At 37.5% G+C, this 25198-nt stretch overlaps 1 protein-coding gene across 1 annotated transcript in view; it reads right to left on the bottom strand.

The window, feature by feature from the left end:
- YTHDC2 (YTH N6-methyladenosine RNA binding protein C2) overlaps positions 1-25198 on the bottom strand; it is an 84311-nt gene that overhangs the window by 53784 nt on the left and 5329 nt on the right. The window contains exons 3-11 of the mRNA XM_025860846.2: positions 20343-20539; positions 18854-19053; positions 15960-16126; positions 15086-15188; positions 13835-13991; positions 10881-10988; positions 9199-9347; positions 7493-7628; positions 169-295 (exon numbers count right to left, since the gene is read on the bottom strand). Coding sequence (XP_025716631.1) covers positions 169-295; positions 7493-7628; positions 9199-9347; positions 10881-10988; positions 13835-13991; positions 15086-15188; positions 15960-16126; positions 18854-19053; positions 20343-20539 — 1344 coding nt within the window. The remainder of the gene's footprint in view (positions 1-168; positions 296-7492; positions 7629-9198; positions 9348-10880; positions 10989-13834; positions 13992-15085; positions 15189-15959; positions 16127-18853; positions 19054-20342; positions 20540-25198) is intronic.

Genomic DNA, 25198 nt, shown 5'->3' with positions numbered 1-25198 from the left:
ATAATCTTCTCAAAATTATAAAACTAGTCAAATTATTCATTCACCCATTAGAGATGGACCAGCAATTATTACACAATAGCTTTTAATATAAAGACAAACATCAGAAATCAAAAACAGTATGTGTAGCTATACAAAGATATACAAAGAATGGATGCAGTTTAAAATTACCAGCCGTTTGATGCTTTACTATGAACGTTGGCTCCCATACTAATTAACTGCTCTACTTGACTTGAAAAACCTCGTCCTGCAGCAACCATCAGAGCTGTTGCACTGGTTTCACTATGCCTGTAATCAACTAAAGCAAGGGAAAGATAAATACAGGTTATATTTCCAAATTGTTCTCAATCATTTTAATTTCTTTTTAACTTAAATGAGAGAAATGTGTGTCAGGAGAATTAACCTGGGACTTGCTCCTTCATCCAGCCACATGATAACAGTATTACATAACCCTTAACTCAGATCTGTTATAAATATGCTCTTAGTATAAACAGGATGGAAGAGGGATTATCATTTGGAAGGTAGGAGAACGAGAGATAGTTGTTCAGCTGCATTAAGCTCACCACGATAATTAAAACAGAAGAGGAAAGCTAGTAACTTGCAGAACCCTTAAATAAACTTCCTAAGCCTAGATATTATCTTGATCACCAAATGACAAGATATAATTAAAGAATTTAAAAGTTAAGGTTCATCAGTAACTAGAAAAGAATGCTTAAAAGTGCAAATGCAAAGTTCAAGACCATTTTTTTTTTTGTTCTTTTGCTTTGCTTTGATTCCCCCATCATTCCAGACTGTTACCTTCTGAGATGCTTAACAGAAATAACACTGGCAGAAAGTTTACTTCCCATAAAAGCCCTCCATGAGAAAAATAAAGTTCTAGTGAATTTAATTTCCTTCCTAGAATATATTTCTCAAGAAATGCAATATATTATAATTGCTTAGCACCAACTGGCTTAAATTACAAAATTGGTGATTTCAAAAAGAAATTATCACTGAAAAAAAAAACTCTGCAGTAAAATTTAAGATAATTACAAATGGGAAATTTTATTTTTCCATAGATACCCAATTATCCTTATTGTTTAATAATACTCTAAAACTTGGTAACCGTTATTAATATAAGTCAATGGTTCTTAAAGTGGGGAGGACTTACAAGAGAATTACATCAGACTTATTTCTGAAAGCACAGATAGCCATGACTGACTGACTCCTAGATTCAGAGTCAGTAGGTCTGGGATGGCCAGACACACGTATTTTTAAAAAGGTCTGAAAAGATTATGATCTGTACTCACTGTATGATAATTACTGCTTCAACTGAATATTCGTTTGATAGCCTTGGAGAAAAGAACCAAAATGTGTATATTTTGAGCAGCAGGGTATGACTAAGTGTGGGTGTTTTAAAACATCCAACAATTCTTTAGTACTCCTCTCTTCAAGAGGTGGAGCCTAAAAAAAAAAAAAGAGGTGGAGCCTAAATTCCCTTCCTGAGTATGAACTAGACTAAGTGACTAACTCTAAAAGGTTCCTACGGCTTCCTGCTTGCTTTTTCTCCTTCTCTTTTGCCTCACTCACTCAGAAAGAAGCCAGCTGCCACATCCTGGGACGAGTAAGACAGCCAGCCCTATGAAGGGGTCTAAATGGCAAGAACTGAGGCCTTCTGCCAAAAGAGGAAACGACCTGAGGCCTCTTGCCAATAGCCACATGAGTGAGCCTCTTGGAAGTAGATCCTCCAGCTCCCAGTGAACCTTCAGATGACCAAAGGCCCGGACAACAGCTTCACTACTACTTTATCAGTCACTAGAAGCCAGAACCACTCTCAGATTCTTGAGTCTCAGAAACAATGTGAGATAATAAATGTTTTAGGTTGCTAAGGTTGGGAATCATTTGTCATGCAGCAATAGATGATTAGGACAGTAAGCATGACAAAGAATGCCTGTCTCACTAATTACTAACTGCTTCCAGGGGATTCCATGGAGAAATTGATGGCATTAAAAAGAAACCTACGGGGGCGCCTGGGTGGCTCAGCCGTTAAGCTGCCTTCGGCTCAGGTCATGATCCCAGGGTCCTGGGATCGAGTCCCACAACGGGCTCCCTGCTCAGCAGGGAGTCTGCTTCTCCTTCTCCCACTCCTCCTGCTTGTGTTCCCTCTCTCACTGTGTCTTTGTCAAATAAATAAAATCTTAAAAAAAAAAAAGAAAGAAACCTACGAAGCAGAAGGTTTCCTGGATTACATGAAGTATTTTCAACTCTGGTGCCAATTAAGGGTTGAGATTTTAGAAGGGAAATAAAAAGATGGGAAGTCAATAACTGTTCAAAGAGCTATTAACATTTTTGTTTACTTCCGTCAGAGGGGGAGACGAACCATGAGAGACGATGGACTCTGAAAAATAAACTGAGGGTTCTAGAGGGGAGGGGGGTGGGGGGATGGGTTAGCCTGGTGATGGGTATTAAAGAGGGCACATTGTGTGTGAAGCACTGGGTGTTATGCACAAACAATGAATCATGGAACACTACATCAAAAACTAATGATGTAATGTATGGTGATTAACATAACAATAAAAAATAAAAAATAAATTAAAAAAATTTTTGTTTACTTCAGATAGCTTAAGACATTGGAATACTGCACTCTAGAAAATGTCTAGTGAAACTTTTATAAAGATGAGGGACCCAGGGGCACCTGTCTGGCTCAGTCAGTGGAGCATGTGATTCCTGATCTCAGGGTTGAGAGTTCGAGCCCCACGCTGGGTATAGAAATTACTTAAAAATAAAATCTTTAAAAGAAAAAAAAAAGATGAGGAACCTGGATCCATAGGATGATGACATCAAAGTATACACTAAAGAAATATCTAGGAAGAAGGTCAAGAATAATATATTAATGCTTCATAAATATTTTAAAGCAACATGCTTCAGAGTTCAAATTTTCCTAACTTTCAGTTAAGATTGCTAAGCTTTTTTCTGTGGGAGGAAAAAAAAAGACTGCCAGAAAACTGGAGATGAACAAATGTCCACATTTCCAAATACAAAAAATTACTTTTCGAAATACAGATAGATTGTTTTTTAATAACCAATAACCTGAAAAAAAATAGAGCAATAGGAACCAAAATACATTTACAAAGAACAAGAAAGGCCATGGGGTGCCTGGGTGGCTCAGTTGGTTTGGCGCCTGCCTTCAGCTCAGGTCACGGTCCCAGAGTTCTGGGATCGAGTCCCACATTGGGCTCTCTGCTCAGTGGGGAGCCTGCTTCTCCCTCTGCCTGCTGCTCTGCCTATTTGCGCACTCTGTGTCAAATAAATAAATAAAATCTTAAGAAAAAAAAAAAAGAAGAAAGGCCAAAAGATCTTCATTCCCTTAAGTGGTTTGTTGGATTACTAGATGCATGCACCTGAACAACCAAACCCAAATGCTGACCTAAAGCATACACAACACTTGGTCAGTGACCCAGGCCTCTTGAGTTCATAAACTGAGAAAGTTTATTAATATATTAGGTAACAATTAGAACTGGGGAAAAAAAAAAGTTGTGAAGCAAAAGCAATGGGCCAAATCTAATCATGAGATTTAAAAGGAATAAATAGAATGTCTTAAACTCAAAAAAAAAAAATCAGAATAAGTATATGATAGGAGGGATTCATTAAAAAAAAAAAAAAAGAAAAAAGAAATAGAAGTTTCCAAGACAGCATGAATCAGTAAGACAAGGTAGTGGCAAAGAGCTACACTGACCACAGGTTGAATTACTGTAGATAAAGAGTGGAGTTTTTTAGGCTGATTGACCCACTCTACCTGAAGCTAATCACTAAGATTAATACTCAGGACTGGACAGCATGCTTTTTAAAAGGGACAAATTCCACATAACCAAAGAAGGCAAACAAGGGCAGGAGAAGACTAAACAGCATCTCATGTTAAAGACAAACCCCTGAAGTCAGGTCTGGTCAGCCCAAAAAAAAGAAAGCAGAAATAATAACTATCTTCGTACCAGAAGATCTGTCAGGTATAAACAGATACTAAATCTCCCCATTGTCACCCCAAAGACAGAAGAGGGGAGAAGCTATATAGGTAGATGTCACTTCACTCTACAACATATAAAAAAATTAGCAATTAAAAGAAACCAAATTTGAAAAAAAAGTCCTGAAGAAAGGAAGTGAGCCTCCTATCACTAAACATGTTCAAACAGATGATCATTTGGTAGGATGCTTATAAGTTGTATCATTTTTCAACAAATATTTATTGGGCACGGACTACAAAACCTCTGGGTCTAAGAGATGAGTAAAACAAACGAGGTTTCCACCCTCATGCTGTTTACATTCTAGTAAATGAGACAGAGAGTAAAACAAAATTAAAAAATACATGCTGTCAGGTGATGAAAGTACAATAGTGAATAATACGGCGGGGTACGGGGAGTGAGAGAAGGGCACAATTTCTCAGTAAAATGACCCCAAAGAGGCCTCTCTGAGAAGGCAAGATCCAGGCAGAGACCTACATGAAGTAGACGTTGGGCCATACGATCATCTGCAGGGACGGCATTCCAGGCACAGGAAACAACCAAAGCAAAGACCCCCAGGTCGGAATGTGCTGGTAAATGAAGGGCAAGGAGGTAACAGGGGCAAAAGGTCCAGAGTCGTACAAAATGATATCAAAAAGGCAGTCAGACCCAGCGAGGGGTATTAATTAAGGAGGGCACATACTGCATGGAGCACTGGGTGTTATACGCAAACAATGAATCATGGAACACTACATCAAAAACTAATGATGTACTGTATGGTGACTAACATAATAAAATAAAATAAAACTTAAAAACAATAAGTTTAAAAAAAAGGCAGTCAGAGACCCAATCAGGGAAAAAACTCTGATTTTTATTCAAAGTGTAACTGAAGGGTGCCTGGGTGGCTCAGTTGGTTAAGCAACTGCCTTTGGCTCAGGTCATGATCCTGGAGTCCCAGGATCGAGTCCCACATCGGGCTCCTTGCTCGGCAGGGAGTCTGCTTCTCCCTCTGACCCTCTTCCCTCTCGTGCTCTCATGCTCTCTCTCTCAAATAAATAAATAAAATCTTTATAAAAAAAAAACAAAGTGTAACTGAAAGCCACGGGCAAGTGGAAAGCTGGGAAGGAGCATGATCCAGGTTTTTTTGAAAGGATCAGTCTGATTGTTCTCTGGAGAACAGACTACAATGACATAAGAATAAAAGCAATTCACAGGCTACTGCAATTGTCTCCGGAGAGAAATGTTGGCTTGGACTAGAATGGCAGCAGTAGGGGAAGTAAAATGGGGTCAGATTCAGAATTTAATTAGAAGGTAAAACTACCAGTCCCTGCTTGTGTTCCCTCTCTCGCTGTGTCTCTCTCTGTCAAATAAATAAATAAAAATCTTTAAAAAAAAAGGGGGGGGCGCCTGGGTGGCTCAGTCGTTAAGCGTCTGCCTTTGGCTCAGGTCATGATCCCAGGGTCCTGCGTTCGAGCTCCGCTTCGGGCTCCCTGCTCTGCAGGAAGCCTGCTTCTCCCTCTCCCACTCCCCCTGCTTGTGTTCCCTCTCTCGCTGTGTCTCTCTGTGTCAAATAAATAAATAAAAATCTTTAAAAAAAAAAAAGAGGGTAAAACTATCAGGACTTGCAAATGGAAATGTGGAGTATGAAAACAAAGTCAAGAATGACTTTATGGGGCGCCTGGGTGGCTCAGTCGGTTAAGCATCTGCCTTCAGCTCAGGTCATGATCTCAGGGTCCTGAGATCGAGTACCACATGGGGCTCCCTGCTCAGTGGGGAGTCCGTTTCTCCCCGCTCCACCCCTCCCCGCCACCACTCATGCGCGCTCTCTCAAATTAAATAAATAAAATCTTTTCTAAAAAAATGACTTACTTTATGTTTTGTTGCCACAGCAACTAGGTGAAAATTCAGTTTCAAAACGTCTGGGATGGTCAGGCACATGAATTTTTAAAGAATTCCACAACTGATTACGATCACTTAGGAAACACTAAGGAAAAGGCAGGTCAGGAAAGAAGTGAGAAGGGAACCAAAAGTTGTCTGGGGCGTATCTAGTTTTAGTCTCCTAATAGACACCCAAGGGGAGATGTCAAGTGATCAGGTGTACTCAAGTCAGGGGGGAGGTCAGGACTGAAACAGTAAAATTAAGAGTCATTTTAAATAAATATTTAAAACGATGACTAGATGAGATCCACATGAGAAGTAAAGTGTAAACAGAAGCAACACCAAAGGATTGAGGCCTGGGCCATTCCATATTTAAGAAGTCAGGGATTGGGCTCCCTGCTCAGCAGGGAGTCTGTTTCTCCCTCTGACCCTCCCCCCCTCATGTGCTCTGTCTCTCTCAAATAAATAAAATCTTAAAAAAAAAAAAAAAGAAGTCAGGGAAAATTCTGCTGAAGAAACCAAGAAGTTCTAGCAAGGGAGACGAGAAAGAAGAAAATAAAGCAAGCATGGAATCTGAGAGGTTAACTGAAGAAAATGTTTCAAGAAAGGAATAATCAATAATTATAACAATAATAACAATGCTGAGAAGTTGAAGTGAGGGGATAAATTACTTTTTTTTTTTTTTAAAGATTTTATTTATTTATTTGATAGAGAGACACAGCGAGAGAGGGAACACAAGCAGGGGCAGTGGGAGAAGAAGAAGCAGGCCTCCCGCGGAGCAGGGAGCCCGATGCGGGGCTCGATCCCAGGACCCTGGGATCATGACCTGAGCCAAAGGCAGACGCTTAACGACTGAGCCACCCAGGCACCCCGAGGGGATAAATTACTTGACATCTAAATCCTTTTCAGTACTGACCTTCTATGGTTTTTCATTCTGTCTTTTGCCTAGAAGCCCTCAGGGCTCTGAAACTGACCTCTGGTTACCAATATCCACTATAATCAACTTATAAAATCAGGATAGGTCATTAGTGAAAACACATCACATGACATAAAGCATATCCATGTGAATTAGTATTTGAGCTCATATAACTAAAGGTATGCTGAAATCCTCCATTTACTAAATACAAAATCTAGAGCAAAGTTATTAACCTTCCTCTTCCTACCGTTTTTGAAACCACAAATTTCTTTAAAAATCCAAGATATTCCCTTGGGAGGGAAGGGAGTATGTTTATATACACAATACACATACATAAATATACTTTTGCACATAACTGTCATATATTCACAGACCCCGTACAACCTTTCTGGAGACAACTTGATTAAGAATCACAAGATTTAGGGGCACCTGACTGACTCCAGTCAGTAGAGCATGGGACTCTTGATCTCGGGGTCATGAGTTAAAGCCCCACGTTGGGCGAAGAACTTACTTAAAAAAAAAAAAAAAAAAAATCCCTGATTTAATAAAGATTTTTTTTTTTTTAGTATGCTGATAAGATCCTGATTTGTCCATGTGAAATAAGTACTCCAAAAGAACAAATTACTGGTAATGAACAAATGTAGTACATACACTTTGAATTAAACTACACTTCCACCAGAAATAACCATAAGAGTAATAAAAATATGTTTTAAGAAATTACACGTACCACTAACATTTTCAGTTAAAATAAGGTGAAAGACCTGAGCAAAGGCATCAACATCCTTATGTAGCCATATGTCAGAGAGACAAGCATCCATTTCTTTTATTAACCACGGTTCAAGGCAATTCACATCTTTTTCTGTCTTTAAAAAAAAAAAAAAAAGCAAAAATTATAAATTACCCAACAGCTTAACCTTTATATGCAAAGAATGCGAGATGACCACAATGGCCACAAGGATTACTAACCATATATTACAGCGTTGGCTTTGACATAAAAGTTTCTCATCTCACAAACATTCCACTTACAATACGGCACCTTGTTCTTACATTTATCTCTTACCTGAGAATGAGTTTGTAAACAGAGGAGGATGATTCAGTCAAAATATTAACTAAATGTGCTTCTGGCAGAACACTGTGAGATACACCTGTACCCCAGTGATTCTCCCTCCCAGCTGCACATCAGAGGCACCACCCCCTAATGCTTTTCAACACTGATGCCAGGTCCCACCCCAGAGCATGTTCGTTAGAACCTCTGCTGATAGAGGCCAGATTCTATAGGGTTTTAAAAGTTCCTGAGGTAATGATCACGCACAGCCAGGCTTAAGAAACACTAATTTAATGGTCAAAATGCTGTTCACTGAACCAAAAGGATGTTCCCCATACTACCTAACAACTTTTAAACATTCTTCAAAAGCATTTTTAGAGGGCACCTGGGTGGCTCAGTTGGTTGAGTGACTGCCTTCGGCTCAGGTCATGATCCTGGGGTCCCAGGATCAAGTCCCGCATCGGGCTCCCTGCTCAGCGGGGAGTCTGCTTCTCCCTCTGACCCTCCCCACTCTCATGTGCTCTCTCTCTCTCTCTCATTCTCACTCTCTCAAATGAATAAATAAATAAAATCTTTACAAAAAAGCATTTTTAGAAACATGTTCATTTGGATGCATTAGAACTTAAAACATATCTGCTTAGGTGACTGCATATGTACCTTCTCATGCTCAAAACAGTTAAAAATTTTCTAAAAAGTATACAAGCCCAGCAATATTTTGCATCACACTAATCACCAATGCCTTTTAAAGAATTCTAAACCAGAATGGAAGACCAGAAGACACCTAGGAAACCAGCTAGTTCCAGTTTTCAAACAGATTCCATGAAACCCAAGGTAGCCGAGGCCCCACCGAGGGATGGGGGTGGACACTGAGGGTGAGCACGCTGGGCTTCTGTGAAATATTTCATTTGTAAAAGATTCTGTAGCAAAATAGAAAAAAGAAAAGGAGCAGAGAAGAGACTGAGGTCTACAGTGTGTAAGTGATTTTATAAAGTCACACAGCTGGCTGGTGGATTATGTGCTCTAATATCAACAGTCTGTTCTCAATTTTCTCTTAACTGAGCTTATCTTACATTGTTTAGCTCACAGGTTCTTAAACTTTTGAGATGATAAAATATCAGACTGACAATGTATATATGTAATATCTATAACTATTTTCTTCCAAAAATTTATTTTATTGAAATAAACTGAGAATAAAATAATAAGAGACGCTGCATTATTTGCCAAAAAAAAGTACATTAGAAAGTTGTTCTGAAAAAATAGGTCATAGCCTAAGATGAACTAAGAGAATTACACTGTAATAATGCAGTAACAATTATAATCTCCTAAGATGTTCTTTAAACTGCACGATTTTCACTCAAAATATCGGTGTGAAACCAACAAGGTCTTACCAACTGGCTGAAGACAGCATCACCACCGTCATCCAATAAATCATACTCTTCAGTCACATTGGGAACAGTTCTCTGCCTCTGAGACTCAGGCTTGAAAGTATTCTCTTGAGCTGAATACCATTCTGTAAGGGTGGTTTGCTGTTTCTCTTCTAAATTATTAACAAAAGAAAGAATAAGCAAATAAATGCTTCATTTTGGGGAATATATTCCTTTGTTTAAAAAAATTAAGTGAGCTTGGGGGCGCCTGGGTGGCTCAGTCGTTAGGCGTCTGCCTTCAGCTCAGGTCATGATCCCAGAGTCCTGGGATCGAGCCCCGCATTGGGCTCCCTGCTCAGTGGAGAGTCTGCTTCTCCCGCTCTCTCCCTGTGTCAAATAAATAAATAAAATCTTTAAACAAAAAAATTAAGTGAGTTTGAAAATACTTAAAAGTTGGCCTAATTTTGAAGTTGTTTTTTCAAAATACATTAACAAGAAATATTTAGTAAAATGTGTTATGCTGAACCTTAAGGACACATGAACTGCTTAAAAACATCATCTAGTCCGTGTTATTAGTGAGAAGTTTACTTCTAAGTCCAAATTCAAAGAACAGTATTTTAGCCATACACTAAATATTGCTTAAATTAGTGACTAATATTCATATAGCACTGTGTAGAAAACGATTTACTGAACTTCTACCACCTGGCCAGTTGCTTGAGATAAAAATTATACACCATTGTCACCTTCAAAAGTTTAGAGATAGAGTTTTACAATCTGCATACTAGTGCTTCAGCACTGCACTGTGAAATAGGCACTGCTAATTGCTTTTCTTCAGGTGGAGAATCCAAAGAACTTAAGAGACCGGTCCAAGGTCATACAGACTAAAGAAAGGAATCAAAGCTTGAAGCCAAATCTTCTATCATGAATAATGTAGTTAAAAGTCAGCAAAAAAGAATCTCCCCCAACTCAAAAGCTGAGAGATAGTGTAAGTCATGATAAGAGATGTATTAATGGGCAAATAATGCTAAATTCTAAGTACAGATGCAACTTATAACAAAATCAAGATTTGAGGGGTGCCTGGGTGGCTCAGTGGGTTAAGCGTCCAACTCTTGATTTGGGCTCAGGTCATGACCTCAGGGTCGCAAGATCGATCCCCGCATCAGGCTCTGTGATGAACATGGAGCCTGCTTGGGATTCTCTCTCTCCCTCTCCTTCTACCCCTCTGCATCCCCTACCCCTGCACTCAGGCTCACTCTCTCAAAAAAAAAAAAAAAAAATCAAGATTTAAAGACTTGACATTTGTATCAAAGATGAGCTTGTTAGCACTCACATGCTACTCTTTTCAATCCTTCCGCCCACTCCCCACGCCCGTCCCATGAGCTCTGCTGTGGCATACTACACTCTTACCATACGCGGCCTACCACAGATGAGGCAGCATAGTCTTCTGTCTCCTTACAACACTGGTTGCATCTCTGGATACGCACACACTTCCCCTCAACCCTGGCATCCACTTTCAATTCCTCCCTACAGATTATAATTTATGGGCATAAACCACAATGTAAGTAGTACACTTGGGACAGAATTCTAATATAATATTATACAATTATATACAAAGGAAAAAATTTTCAAGTGTCCTTGTACCTCCACAGTATAATACTCTAAAAACCCAGTATCAATAGTACTTTATTATTTGATAAAAAGCTTACCTCGTTGTTTTTCCTTTTTGTACTTTAGCATTTCTTTGTTTGTGTATCCAGTAGTTCTTAAGATGTCTTCCAGAAACATTTCTTTTACTTCAAATGGTCTTCCCTGTACTAAATAACAGGAATACTTTAAAGAGTCAATTTGCATCTTAGAGATAATATACATAAAAACATGAGAATACTGAGTTAATGAACCTGAGTATAAAATCCAGAAGCAATTCCACAGGGCAAGTGATCCTCATGATACTGTAAACATAATTCTGATTTTTATGTTACAGAACTATTCATTTGCTTATTTCCTCTAGGGTGTATGACCTACTTATCATGTGTTTGCCATCATGCTAGGCACCAGGAATACAAATCCTAAGAAGAAGCACAGCTGTCTCCTCATCTCCTGAAGCTTACGTACCAGCAAGGGAGACAAACATTAATCCAATAATCCAGAATATAAATGTAAAAACAGAGTTGTAATAAGTCCTCTTAGAAGTACAAGATACCATGACATAATGGGGGATCTGAATGAGTTAAGAAAATCATCCTCTTAGAGAAGATGAAGACCAAGAGAAGGGGTAAACAAAATACTAAACTAATAGGAGAGAAAAAAGTGTACAATGAAGAAAACAAAAGCACATGCAAACATCCTATGTTGGGAAAGAGTATGATATTTTCAAGAAACTAAACGGCCAAGCTAGTCGGAATATGGCAGGAGACAGGGAGTAAAGAAGGGACTGCAGTTCGAGATGAGGCAAGTCTTATTAAGGATCTAGGTCTTCATCCTGAGATGAAGGTTATCCAAAGTCTTAAGCTCAAGAGAGTATTCAACATCCTTGGAATTCCATGTCAGAAAAGACCACTCTGGCTGCAATGGACAGCACAGATTTAAAACAGAGCAGAAGGGATGGAAACGACTGGATTATCATTCCACTAATTCACATGAAAGAGAACAACATTTGAATGAAACTGGTGATGATAAAAATGAAAAAAGACAGACTCTAGAGATAGTCAGGAAGTAAAATTCACAGAACTCAGCACTAAATTGGATGTGGAGGAATGATAAGAAGCGTCAACCATGTTTCTTGGATGTCTGGCTCACAAAACTGGGTAGATGACGATGTCATTCTCTGAGGTAACAAGGAAAGCTGAAAGCCACAGGTTGGCCGGTTGGAGTTGGGGTTTGGTGTCAGACATGTCAAACGTGAGGTGCCAAAACGAGCTTCCAGTTAGCAGACATTTACATTTTATGTGTCTTATCATCCAAGAATATTATGAGAAGACAGACAGGTTTGCGCCTTAGGTGACTAGGTTGATGGTAGGAGTAACTAAAATGGGCAACAAATGGGAAGTAGATTTTGTAGAAGAGATTAAATATTTAGCTTGGGACATATTAGAGATGAGCTGCTTATAAGACATCTAAGCCCAAAGCTCTGGAGATTAGTTTGAATTGGAAATGAGGATTCAGGAGTCATGAGTATAAAAAAGAAAGCAGAAGCCAAGGGCGTGAATGAGAGCCTCCAGGGAAACTACCCGTGCATCCCCAGTACCTAGTAGAGTACAGCACAGAGCAGGAAAAAGAGGAAAAACAAATGGAAGGGAAGGTGAGTAAGGAAGAGAAAAAAAGAAAATGGATCAAGGGAGGAATCCCATAAAATACCAATATAAGCACACAAAGGAGACTGTGACAGTATAGGCTCTAATGCAGAATACAAGATTTAGGAGGTAGTGTTGTCAAATAAATTGAGATGTGAGCATTTCACACACAAAAAGGCGGGGGGGGTGCCCAACCATGAGAAATACAGAAAACTTAAGATCTTTGTGCAAAATTTAAATAGTAGGCTTTGCAATTAAATCAGTATCAAAACAATACTGGTAAGAATGCACAAATGAACAGCCCCATGCACTACAGAAATACATATAAATCATTTCAGCTCTCTGAAAAAGTACAGTGGCAAAATCTGTTAAAATTAAGAACAGACACATTCTTTTTACTCAACAATGTTAGTTTCAGGAATCTCTCCCTAGAAATAAGAGCACCAGTATATAAGGATATATGCACAAGGATGTTTGTTACAACACTGTTTATGGTGGGGGGACAGGAGAGTCTAGAACCAATCTGAGTGTCCAAAGATAAATGGTTAAATAAATCATAGTACATGCGTATTATGAAATATTACAAGAGCTGCTTCAAACAATGAACTACATCAAAAAAAATAATGAACTATATCTACAGCTACTACACTGGAGGACTTTTCATGATGTACTGTCCTATGAATAAAGCAAATTGCAAACTAATGTATAAGGCACGTGCTCATTTCTCTAAAACCAATTTCTGTACATCTCAGGTATATGGATCTATTTGCATATGTTGTATGAGCCTGGACAACATGAGAAAGGATACACAGGTGGCTTTAACCTCGAGTAATCTCAGGAAAGTGGGACATAAGCTGGAAGGAGGATGCGGTGATTCTGAACCTCTCTCTTATATATATTTGTACTATATCACTGAGGTGAACACATACAACTTTTTCAATTTTTAAAGAGGAATTCAATAATTTTTTTTAAAAGATTGGTGTTAAAACCAGTTTGGATTAAAGGACAAGAGAAAAGTGAAGTGGCAGGCTGTGTAGAAGTACACAGGAACTAAACATGCAAGTGTAGACTACTCTTTCAAGAAGTCTAGCAACAAAGGGGAAACCGGAGGACAGAATTAAAGGATAAGGGACCAAAATAAAGCACATTTCCTTTTAAGACTGGAGAACTGCCCTCCCAACACAGTCCCAAAGAGTGTGGATGGAAAAGGAGTAGATGAAAATCTAGAGTTTTTGACGCATACCTCAGACAAAAGAGAAATGGATGCTCTCTACTTCAGACCATTCCCAACTCCTATTACAATAAATATAATCATGCCGAAAAGTATACTTTCATAAAAATCCTAGAAGAAATTTGATCATTTAACTTACTATATATCACTGGACAACTTCCAAAATATCTTATAAAAAGATTTACATCCAAGGCGGCACTAGAAAGAATAAGTTTCAAAGTTGGGTGCTTTTGCAAAAGATCTCTTAACTTCGTAAGTAAAAAATCACTAAATCGATCCCTTTCGTGTACTTCATCCTGCAGAAAACAAAAATAAAACCATGAAATAGTTAAAACATTATGGACGACAAAGTCTTTAGAATTATGGAGCTGCTAGGTTTTATACTAATTCAAATTAAATGTGAATAAGGCCAATCAGTACTCATGAAAATTTTGTATTATGGACAATTCAGAAATAATCAGACATCAACAACCACTGTGGGTAACATAGCACTGCCTCTCAGACGATATAAAAGATACACAAACTACAACAAATTCTGAATTACTGGAGTCTAATTTGATGTACTTTTAATACATACAAAATATATTTAAATATGCTTCCGTTAGCATCGGGCACAGGTGCACCCTTTGGTTTGAATGCACAGAACTAATAAGTTTCCAAAAACTGCTTATTGCAAACTTATACAACTTAATCTAATGTTTTTCTGACACAAACTCGATTAAAACTTATAATTTTTTAATAAGGTGGTAATTCATCTATTTCAGCAGCTACTTAATTTAGCAGCTTAACTATGAAGTTAAATGACTACAAGTAGACCCCTAAGACTGGGAAATACATATTAGCTAAAGGAGGAGTCAGATGACTAAGCACAGAGAAAAAAGAAAACTTTCACCATTCTGGAGAATGCTAAGCACGTGTATCATTTTCCCATATAAAAAGCACTTTTGAAAAAACTTACCTAGGGGCGCCTGGGTAGCTCAGTTGGTTAAGCGACTGCCTTCGGTTCAGGTCATGATCCTGGAGTCCCAGGATCGAGCCCCACATCGGGCTCCCTGCTCAGCAGGGAGTCTGCTTCTCCCTCTGACCCTCCCCCTTCTCGTGTTCTCTCTCTCATTCTCTCTCTCTCTCTCAAATAAATAAATAAAATCTTAAAAAAAAAGAAAAAACTTACCTACTTACTTAATTTGCCCTCATAAAACCTGACAGTAAGAATATCTCTACTTAATACAAGTATTTACATCTAACAATTATAGGCAATAAAAAGTAACTTGATTATAATAGCTGTTCAAAAAAATTGGTTCTCATGCGTACCCTATCCTAAAAATGTCATTACATATTCAAAGCTTAAAGCAATCTGAGTTGTATATGGCAAACTCAGCAATATTCTTACCACAATAACATGTGTCACAGTTGACAATGTACTATCTCCTGCCATCAATGTACGAAGCAATATCCCATTAGTGCAAAATGTCAGAAGTGTCTTTGGAGAAACCCTTTTTGAAAAAATAAAAATAAAGCGTGCAATTACAACTCTCATATGTACTGAAAACATGATCACATTAAATGTTAGTCTTGTATGTACTTTAATAAAGGTTACTTAAGGTTACTAATATAATGGTAAACTGGTATGCATGCTTTATGACCCAAGTTATTGAAAATATGTATTTCATACCTGATAATCTTACAAAATTTTTATTACTAAATAATTGATTTTATTACTAAATGATTGATTATTTTGTTAAGGAACCATAAATTGATTTTTTTTTAAAGACCTTTAATACTTTTTGCTCAGGGGAAAAAAGCATATCATAAGTGAGCAGCTTTCTGAATTACTATATCCAAACTACTGAGAACAAAGAAACAGTACCACTTATCAAGAAGGTACTACTAGTACCACTTCTAATAATCAATTCTGTTACTACCATTTATTGTTTACTATAAACTTCACATCAAACCTGGGCTCTAGCTGCTTTTACTGGCCCATTTTATGGATGAGAAAACCGAGGTTCAAAGAGGTGAAATAACTTGTATTTGATCATAAAACTATGAAACAGGCTTTGTATCTACGGCCCAACTCTTTCTTGAGCTATGTTGTTCAAAACCTTACTAAGTTCAGTCATGACCTCAACATCTTACCAAAGACTTACTTGAAGCAAAATGATCATCTAATTTTTCAACCAACATACCCTCTGTATTTAGTGAAATAGAAACATTAGTCTTTTTGAAGAACGATCAAAGATAGGCTACAGGAGAACTGGCATTACCTGCTTTCTAATCGGATCTGATATCCAATTGTTTGACCAATCCTTTCCCTTCTCTCTGCAGCAACTCTTTCGGCCACAGCAATTGCTGCTAACCGTCTTGGCTGGGTACAAAATATACGGCAGGGGATACCATTTTTAAAGCAATCATCTAAAAGGAACTGAGGAATCTGAAATGAAAGTTTTAAAGTCCTATGAGATGACATGATCGTACTCCCAGAAGGTCCAAGTCAACCACAACGGAAAAACTACTGGAACTAAAAAAAAAGTTCTGTGACATGTCCTAACATAAAATAATCATAAAATCAACAACTTTCATGTAACTTCTAACAATCAATTAGGAAATGTAATTTTAAAAGGTCTTTTTCACAAGAGAAACTAAAGTATTAAACATAAATTCATATACAGAGCCCCTAGGTGGCTCAGTTGGTTAAGCGTCCAACTCCTGATTTTGATTTCGGCCCAGGTCATGATCCAGAGTTATGAGATCGAACACCCATGTCAGGCTCTGCCCTGGGGGTAGAGTCTGCTTAAGATTCTCTCTCTCCAGGGCGCCTGGTGGCTCAGTCGTTAAGCGTCTGCCTTTGGCTCAGGTCATAATCCCAGGGTCCTGGGATCGAGCCCCACATCGGGCTCCCTGCTCCATGGGAAACCTGCTTCTCTCTCTCCCACTCCCGCTGCTTGTGTTCCCTCTCTCGCTGTGTCTCTCTCTGTCAAATAAATAAATAAAATCTTTAAAAAAAAAAACAAAACAGAAATACATGCTCCCAAGTTTCTAACAGAAATGCATGGAGAGGGACACCTGGGTGGCTCAGTCAGTTGAGCGTCTGCCTTTCGCTCAGGTCATGATCCCAGCATCCTGGGATCAAGTCCCAGCATCAGGCTCCTTGCTCAGTGGGGAGCCTGCTTCTCTGCCTGCCACTGCCCCTGCTTGTGCTCTCTCTCTGACAAATAAATAAAATCTTAAAAGAAAGAAAGAAAAAAATGCATGGAGAGTAGCAAGAGAATTAGAAATCTTTCACTTTCTATGTACTATTTTCCATAATGTTTGAATTTTACATAATGAACATGAACAATGAACATGGAATGGAAATGCAAAAGGCAATTAACTTCCTAATGCTACTAAAAGCAAGATGAAACTGGCTAATGATATGAACTTTAAATTCTATTTATATTTCATAAAACAGACACATCAGTAATTTTACTTTAACTCCTCAAATAAGATGCGATCATTTCTTAGGTGTAAACCCATTAGATTAATAGTTTCTTCTTGAAAAGCAAAAAGCAAATAATTCATTTCTAATTAAATTCTCAAGTATCTTCATACCTATTAAATGATATACATAATTGTGAAAATAAGCATACTTAATGCCCATATACAAAGATCATTTAGCAAGAATATTCAAATAATTTAAATGAAAACATATTTGTTATATTTGTCAAAACTTTCATAATCTCTGTTCAGTGTATGTGCTGCCAAAGCAAACATTCAAAATCTCTGTTCAATATAATTAGAACCGGTACAATTAAAACCTATTGGTAAAACTTACTCTAATACTAAAACAATCAACAACTGAACGGATTCTCTGGAATGACTCCATGGAATTTCAATTAATCATGAAATGACTCACACTGAAGAAAAATTTTATATATTGTGCTCAGATAAAAATTTCATCATGTTTTTCATTATTTAGTTTTAAAGGCTCAAGTTTTAGGGACAGTTATGCTTCTGTAAAAATGGTTAAGTCCTTCAAGTAAGTAAGTGGTAAACTCTAAGTCAACTTTGCCTCCACTCCCTTGCCTTACCTATGGACTAGGTTTATTACACCAACCAATATGACCATAGGAAATGTTAAGCAATTGTCAAAAGCAAATTTGTGTGTCCATAAAAGATGTAAAATTATATTGACTATTCTATCTGAATCTCTATCAAAAGCAAAGTAATTTTACTATTTTAACATGTGAACACGTAAAGAACATAAAAAAGGTCAAATCACTATGCCATACTTACTTCCAATCTGTCACCCGGAGGGAAACTGCATAATGAAGTACTTTGATACTAAACATCCAAGTCAAACCTGTCATACTGATTCCATTCTATAGTCAACTTTATTTTTGTTAAACTGTATTATTATTATTTTAATATTAAGGACTCTCCTTCTACACTTGTCACCAAGCCCAGGCTGGGTTAACAGTAATGAGTCTTGGAGGCAATTACTTACACCCAACTCTGGACTTTCTGGTTATAAGCACTATCTTCTCTCTCTACCTCAGCCGAAAACCCAGACTCCTGAGGCCTCAATCCCTGCCTCCCTATTCCCGGAAGACGCCAAAGCCAACCTATGTAGGAGGCTTTCTCAGAGGAGAAGACGACTTTGTCTTCCCAGAAGACAAACCCTCTACTTTGCTTTATGAGACGGATAGCAACCCCAAACCACAGACAGGTTGGGACCTGCGCAGGCCTCAATGTCTACAGTCGACTTTATATTAACACGACATTATTAATACTGCTGTTAATTTAGCTGCTACGTACAAAACACTGATCAGCACGTTACAGACATCTCTAACCTTCACCGTAAATGGGAGCAATTATTAGCTCCATTTTACAAATGAGGGCTCTGGCTCATGGAGGTTACAAGAACTAGCCTCATCCATATTCCTTTATGATGCCCAATCACATCCCCATTTCTCTTTAAATGAAGGCCCAATGTGCTAGCTTAAAAGTACTTTAAAACATTTCCTTTCTATAAATTCTCAAAATGTACTCCCAGTAATATCTTTGAAATAACCACTGAAGTAACCAAAAGGGGGTTATTTTGGGTTAAAATACAAATTTGATATAAAACTATCCTGTGGGAAAAAATATTTTTTCTTCCATAAACAACAAAGAAACAAACCTGCGTAGTCTTTCCAGATCCAGTTTCTCCTACAATCAAAACTACTTTATTTTCTTTAATTATTTTAACAATTTCTTCTTGTTTCTCAAACACGGGCAGAGACTGCCTGAAAGAATCAAATTCAGATTCTCCTCTTTTCACTGGAATCTGAGGTATGCCATTGTTGAGTCCCCAGCTTGTTTTGCTCATTTCCCAGTTTTCTTTGAAAATGAATAAAAGAACAACAACAAAAACAATTTATGGTCAACAATGTTGAAAAAGTGTGGAAAACAAAGATAAGTAATTTCCAATGTAATTCCATTCGAGTGTTTCTTCTCTACTCAGTCTACATGAAGTTAGCAAGCAATGCACCACTGTGGTACTCCTACGCCTAAGACCCTTTAAAAACAAGTTACAAATTTCAGTTATCAATCAAAAAGCAAATTTCTAAAAGTATTTCTGGTGCACAACGTTTACAAATGAACAAAAATCAACCACTCCATAACCACTGAAAATAAAATGGGATTCTGATATCCTTAGAGTTTTCATGCTTGCTTCCATCAATAACGACACAAAAAACTAAAATGGGAAACAATGTGCATTATAACGTCTGTTATGTACGATATGAAAACACATCGTGAAAAGAATAATATTCTGTCTGTATGTGTAAAGCTAAATATGTAAGATTATGTGATCAATAGAATAATATGTGTAAATATAAGGTCCTAACTGAAAATTTTAGCTAGCATCTGCATTTAATTAATAAGCAGATAAGGAATAAAAAAGAGACATGATGTGTTTTATATTCTTCACATAAATCAAAACATTTTAGAACTTAAATTCCTTGCTGTCTAGGACCATGTATTTTCTACACTCTGCAAACCTACTCCAACAGACAATGGAAATTATGCATATCTGAAACTTTAGGTAAATAATAATTTTCTAAGAAGTTATTTTTCCAAATGATAAAATTACAACTTCATTTTACAACCTAAATATATTATTTATCTACCTTTCGGCAAGTTAGTGTACTGAAGACTCTGTCCTCTTACCAGAAGCTAAAGCCCCAATTCAAAAGCTCACTCATTAGCATGTCTTGGCAGTGTAATACAGGAAAGTCCAGACCCTGGAGTCAAATTCCAGCTCTGCGGTTTAGTGGCTGGTTGAGTAGCCTTGAACAAGTTATTTAACTGCTCTGAGCCCGTTTAACCACCCCTGAGATAGAGGAAATTCTTACCTTGGGAGAGTTGTTAGGAGGCCCTACATAAAGAGTTTAGCACACTGCCTAGCACACAATAGGTGCTCCATAAATGATAGCTATCACTGCGACACTTAGACTTGTCTAACTTCATCACGTGCCTTAACACTGCATTTCGTTCCAAAATTTTCACAGTTCTTGATTCAAACTGAGAAATCTCATTGCATCTTAGTTTTTTAATAAATTTAAAATGGTAAAAGAACAGTCATCAAATAATAGGATAGACAAGGAAGCTTCCCAGAAAATACATACCAGCTTCAACTGCAAACACATTTCCTCTTTCTGTTTTAGGCAGAAGTTCAGTACGCTCTTTATTGGTGACAGGAAATCTTTGAATTAGGCTCCTAACAGCATGTTTTGAATTATGAGTCAAATTACAGGTCATCATTGCATGAGCTGTTTCTGATCCATCTTTCTTCTTCACAGTTAGGTATCTATTTGCTCCCTTTCTGAATATTAATAAAAATCATTTATTTACTACATATAGTCAATTTGTTCACAAATGATGTACGCCTACTTAGAAAACACGTCTCAAGCAAAACATTGAAAAAAATCAAAATGCTTTGGGAGAAGATGCTGAAAATCCCAAAAAAAGTCAGTAAGGAGGGGTTTGGTGCTGAAGTGGCCACAAGACCATTTTCAATTAAAATTTCAAACTGCTGCAAATCCAGTTTTTAAACCTCAAAAATGGCCTACTTACCCACAAATGTTAAAGTTTGTCTTAGCAGACTTCATGGTGGATGGAAACATCACCAGTTGGAAGCATACAGAGGGAGAAAACCAATCTGAACAACAGAATCTAAAAATGGTAATAAAAAAGTTATGGTTCACTCTCCAGACTAATATCGCCCACTGAATGTTTCCATAGTATGCTGGTAATGTCACATCCCATGAAAACTGTTAGGAGAACCAAGCTTAGTGGCTGGACCAAAAAAGCATAAATCAACATTACTGGTAAGTAGTTTCATACACATCTTGGGAAAAAGAAATTTTTCAAAGCTTCTGGCTCTGGCCTTCAGTTAAGGTAATGATGATTTAAAGCTGTATTCAAATTATTTGAAGTAGGTATATTTATTTCTTCAACTGGTCCAGGACCGACAACATCTTTTATGACTTTTGTAGCTCCAAGAGTACCAGGTACAATGTTATACACACAGGAAGTCCTCAAATGTGTTTTGACTGATTTAATAAGGCATGTCCATAATCTAGTAAAATATAGTACTCATAAAGCACTCAGGCTGTAAAACCATACCAACCTGGGTTTGAATCCTATCTCTACCACTTAGCTGTGAGACTAAGTAAATTACTTAAAAGCTCTGAGCCAAAGATAATAGTAATACCTGCCTCAAAGGATTACCCATATGACTACATAAGATAATGCATATAAAGGGCAACATCTGTTACAAAGTAAGTATTAAATGAATGAAAGCTATTATTATATAGTCTGGGTAAAAAAATCACTTATTTTTAAAAAGTTACCCAAAATATTTCATAAAATGTTCTACCATTTGTTACTGTCACTATCACATTACAGAAGTGAGCAACAAAGCTACAAATACAATGAAAAGTACATGTACACTTTTCCTAATTTTCATTAGATTTAAAACTTTTCAACAATATTTTCACTGTAAAAACAATAAAAAACTGGAGATTAACCTATAGTTTTAGCTGTCTAAGCCTTCTTAAGTGAGGTTTTTGTCTTTCACCTTTTACCAAGATTTTTAATTTCTAGGAACTTTTTATGGACTGCTTTAATGAATTATAGATGTTCAGTACTGTCATCTACCCCTTAACAAGTGCTTAGTGATCTTTAAATTATGGAATAAAGACAAAATAATCAAATTTAACCTGATCTAGGAATTTCAGTTATTTCCATGGTAAGTAAGAATTACTGGATTCTAAAGATAATCTCTGCAGTAGGTCTGTTTCCCAGGACCTTTCTGAAAATTCAGCACAGTCATTATAGACACAATCATTCACTCCCCTCCTATGCCATTTATTTCATAAAACTTTTAACTACATAAGGCAGGAAGTGTGCTGAAATGAACACTAGAGCCACAAGTCAGGAGGCTTGTGTTCAACTAACTAGCTATGTGATCAAAAATCATTTTATTTCTCTAACACTATATACAAGTTAATTTAGAAATCTCTACTATTTCTATCAGTTCCAAGATGCTTTAATTTTCTTGAAAACTGTCTCTGGAAAGTTTTGCTATATTTCCCCTTTAATTTTATTTCATTCATTCATTCAATCATTCATCATATATTGAGCACCTACTGCATGCCAGGCACTATGCTAGAAGCTGGGATTACAAAGTTGAGTAAAACATACTCTCCTCAACAAGCTCACAACTAAAATGGGTCAGATTCAAACTTTCCTAACATAAGTTGCCTACTATTAATACAGCATTTATGTACAAAAATAACTCAAAGTAAGCATGTGTGAGTAGTTAGCCATTACCATTTAAAATTTACTGAATTCATTTTGAACACAAATGGTGGGGTAGAAAGATATAACCAACTTCATGGTTTTTATGTTTTATAAGATTCTACTTGTGGCTCTTAGTACTCATTCTTACCACATTCAGCACCATAGTGACACTGGTAAATGATAAAAAGATAAGTGAAATGCTTGGTAAAATATTTGTCTCGTGAGGATGAAAACATTCAATACAGCAGAGATTTGTCCTACTTTGTAAACTAACACACTGAGATCTCATCATGCTTTCCTTCCAAAGTGGCACTATTCTTTGAAGAAAACCATTAAGGGATTCCTTTTCAAAGCAAAATTAACTAGAAACCACGATGTAGAAAAGATGCTAAACAAAATAATGTCACAATTTTTTCAAAATAAAATGCAAGCTCCACATGCGATTTTTAAACATAAATGTGCTAATATTACAGGCAAGAACATCATAACATCTAACTTTCAGAGTGTAAAAGTAATCAATACATGCTATCAGGAAGTTTTGGCATTTCAATGGCTTCTTCCTTTTAAAGATTTTATTTTTATTATTTGACAGAAAGCGAGACAGCAAAAGAGGGAACACAAGCAGGGGGAGAGAGAGAGGAAGAAGCAGGCTTCCGACTGAGCAGGGAGCCCAGTGCAGGGCCCAATCCCAGGACCCTGGGATCATGACCCGAGCTGAAGGCACACGCTTAACAACTGAGCCACCCAGGCGCCCCTGGCTTCTTCCTTTTAAAGAAAAACTATTAACTCATCAAATTTGATGTAATTTTAATATTAATTTATCAATTTACACAGCACATTACTGAACATTTAACTCAAATACAACCATATGCCTTACTATTCTCCACTCTCCAAATCTGTAAACAGTTTAAAAAATCAGCTAGGGGGCACCTGGGTGGCACAGTTGGTTAAGCACCCAACTCTTGATTTCAGCTCAGGTCATAATCTCAGGGTCGTGAGATCGAGCCCTGTGTCTGGCTCAGTGCGGAGTGGGGAGTTTGCTTGAGGATTCTCTCTCTCCCTCTGCCTCTCCCCTCCCCCGGTTCACACATGTGCGTGCGCATACTCTCTCTCTCAATCTTTTTTTTTAATCAGCTAAAGAACCAAAATTTGAAATGACAACTTAAAAAGCTCACAGCCAGGGGCACCTGGGTAGCTCAGTTGGTTAAGTGGCTGCCTTCAGCTCAGGTCATGATCCCAGAGTCCTGGAATCGAGTCCCACATCAGGCTCCTTGCTCAGCGGGGAACCTGCTTCTCTCTCTGCCTGCCGCTCCCCCTGCTTGTACTCTCTCTCTCTCTCTCTCTGGCAAATAAATAGAATCTTAAAAAAAAAAAAAAGCTCACAGCCACCAAGGAGCTAATGCCTCAAAAAAGAATCCACATTCATATGATGCCTTACAAATGCATCACTTCCTATTTCCTTAATTTATATTTCCATTAAGCAGAAAGATGCAAAGACCTAACTCCAAACCGTTCTCTTCCCAATATTGTAGTACAGAATTGTAAATTTATTAGTTTATATCATACTAATTCATACTTTTTATGACTATGTGGAAATTAATAAACCAATCAGTTAACTTTGTCACTAAACGAAGTTGCTCTCACGTCATGGACACCATGATGGTGGTACACTGGTTCATTCTGTGACTTTGGACTATAAACAACTTAAAGACAAGACTTAGCTAATGTTTCCAGTTTAACTCCTCACAGCTCCTAGGACATTGCCGTGAACCCACTGTGAACAATCAAAAATTAATGAAGCATTAACTATGTTCAAATCCTGGCTCTACCCCTTGCTAGCTCTGTGATCTTGGGAAAATTACTTATGTCTCCAACCCTGAACTGCCTCATCTGCTATACAGATACCAGATGTTATTAACAGAATCTACTGATTAAGACTATTGTGAGCATTAACTAATCTACTTAAAGCCATTAGCATAGACCTGCTGCTTATGAGAACTTAATGAACGTGAGCTGTCACTATTATTACTGTTAGGCACCGTAGGCTTTCTTTTCAATGGATGCCCAAAAAGTCAGTAAGACACTTAAGTCACTTTTAACCAATTTTTCCCATTTTAAGTGGGGCAGAAAAGGAGAGTGCAGTACACAACCTTCCCAGGCAAGAGGCAAGGGAGTCAGGAACCCGAATCTGAAAAGGGGGCTTTCTTGCAGGGTACAGCCTTCCAGTCGGGGTGGCTAGAACACGTGGATACCTAGGAAGCAGGGACATCAGCAATCACAGGGTAAGGAACCTGTACCTGGAAAACCTATTTTCATGTACTTTATAGTTTCTCTTTCCACAAGTCTTTAACAAAGTTCATTTTGTAAATTTCATTTTGCATCACTTGCACTAGAAAGAACAGAAAAGAAATTCTGTTTTGTTCATGAACAAGTCAAACAAAGACTCAGAAAAAGTATGCTCTTAAAACCAAAATTCAGACCTCAGTTGAGGAAAAAGGGAAATTATAAGGAGGTAAAATTTTGGTATGGGAAAGCTTGCCTAAAATTTCAAACAAAACTTTAGGCTACACTAAAGAACACAAAATGGGGACATTACTCCAACAAAAGAATTTTCACCAAAAGATGAGCAATTATAAAAAGTAATCCAAAATAAGTAATCAACTGCAAAATCAATTCA

This window comes from Callorhinus ursinus, unplaced genomic scaffold, assembly GCF_003265705.2.
Source record: "Callorhinus ursinus isolate GAN/ISIS: 27379988/994484 unplaced genomic scaffold, GSC_fseal_2.0 scaffold160, whole genome shotgun sequence".
NCBI lineage: Eukaryota > Metazoa > Chordata > Mammalia > Carnivora > Otariidae > Callorhinus > Callorhinus ursinus.
This window is presented reverse-complemented; position numbering and strand designations above follow the sequence as displayed.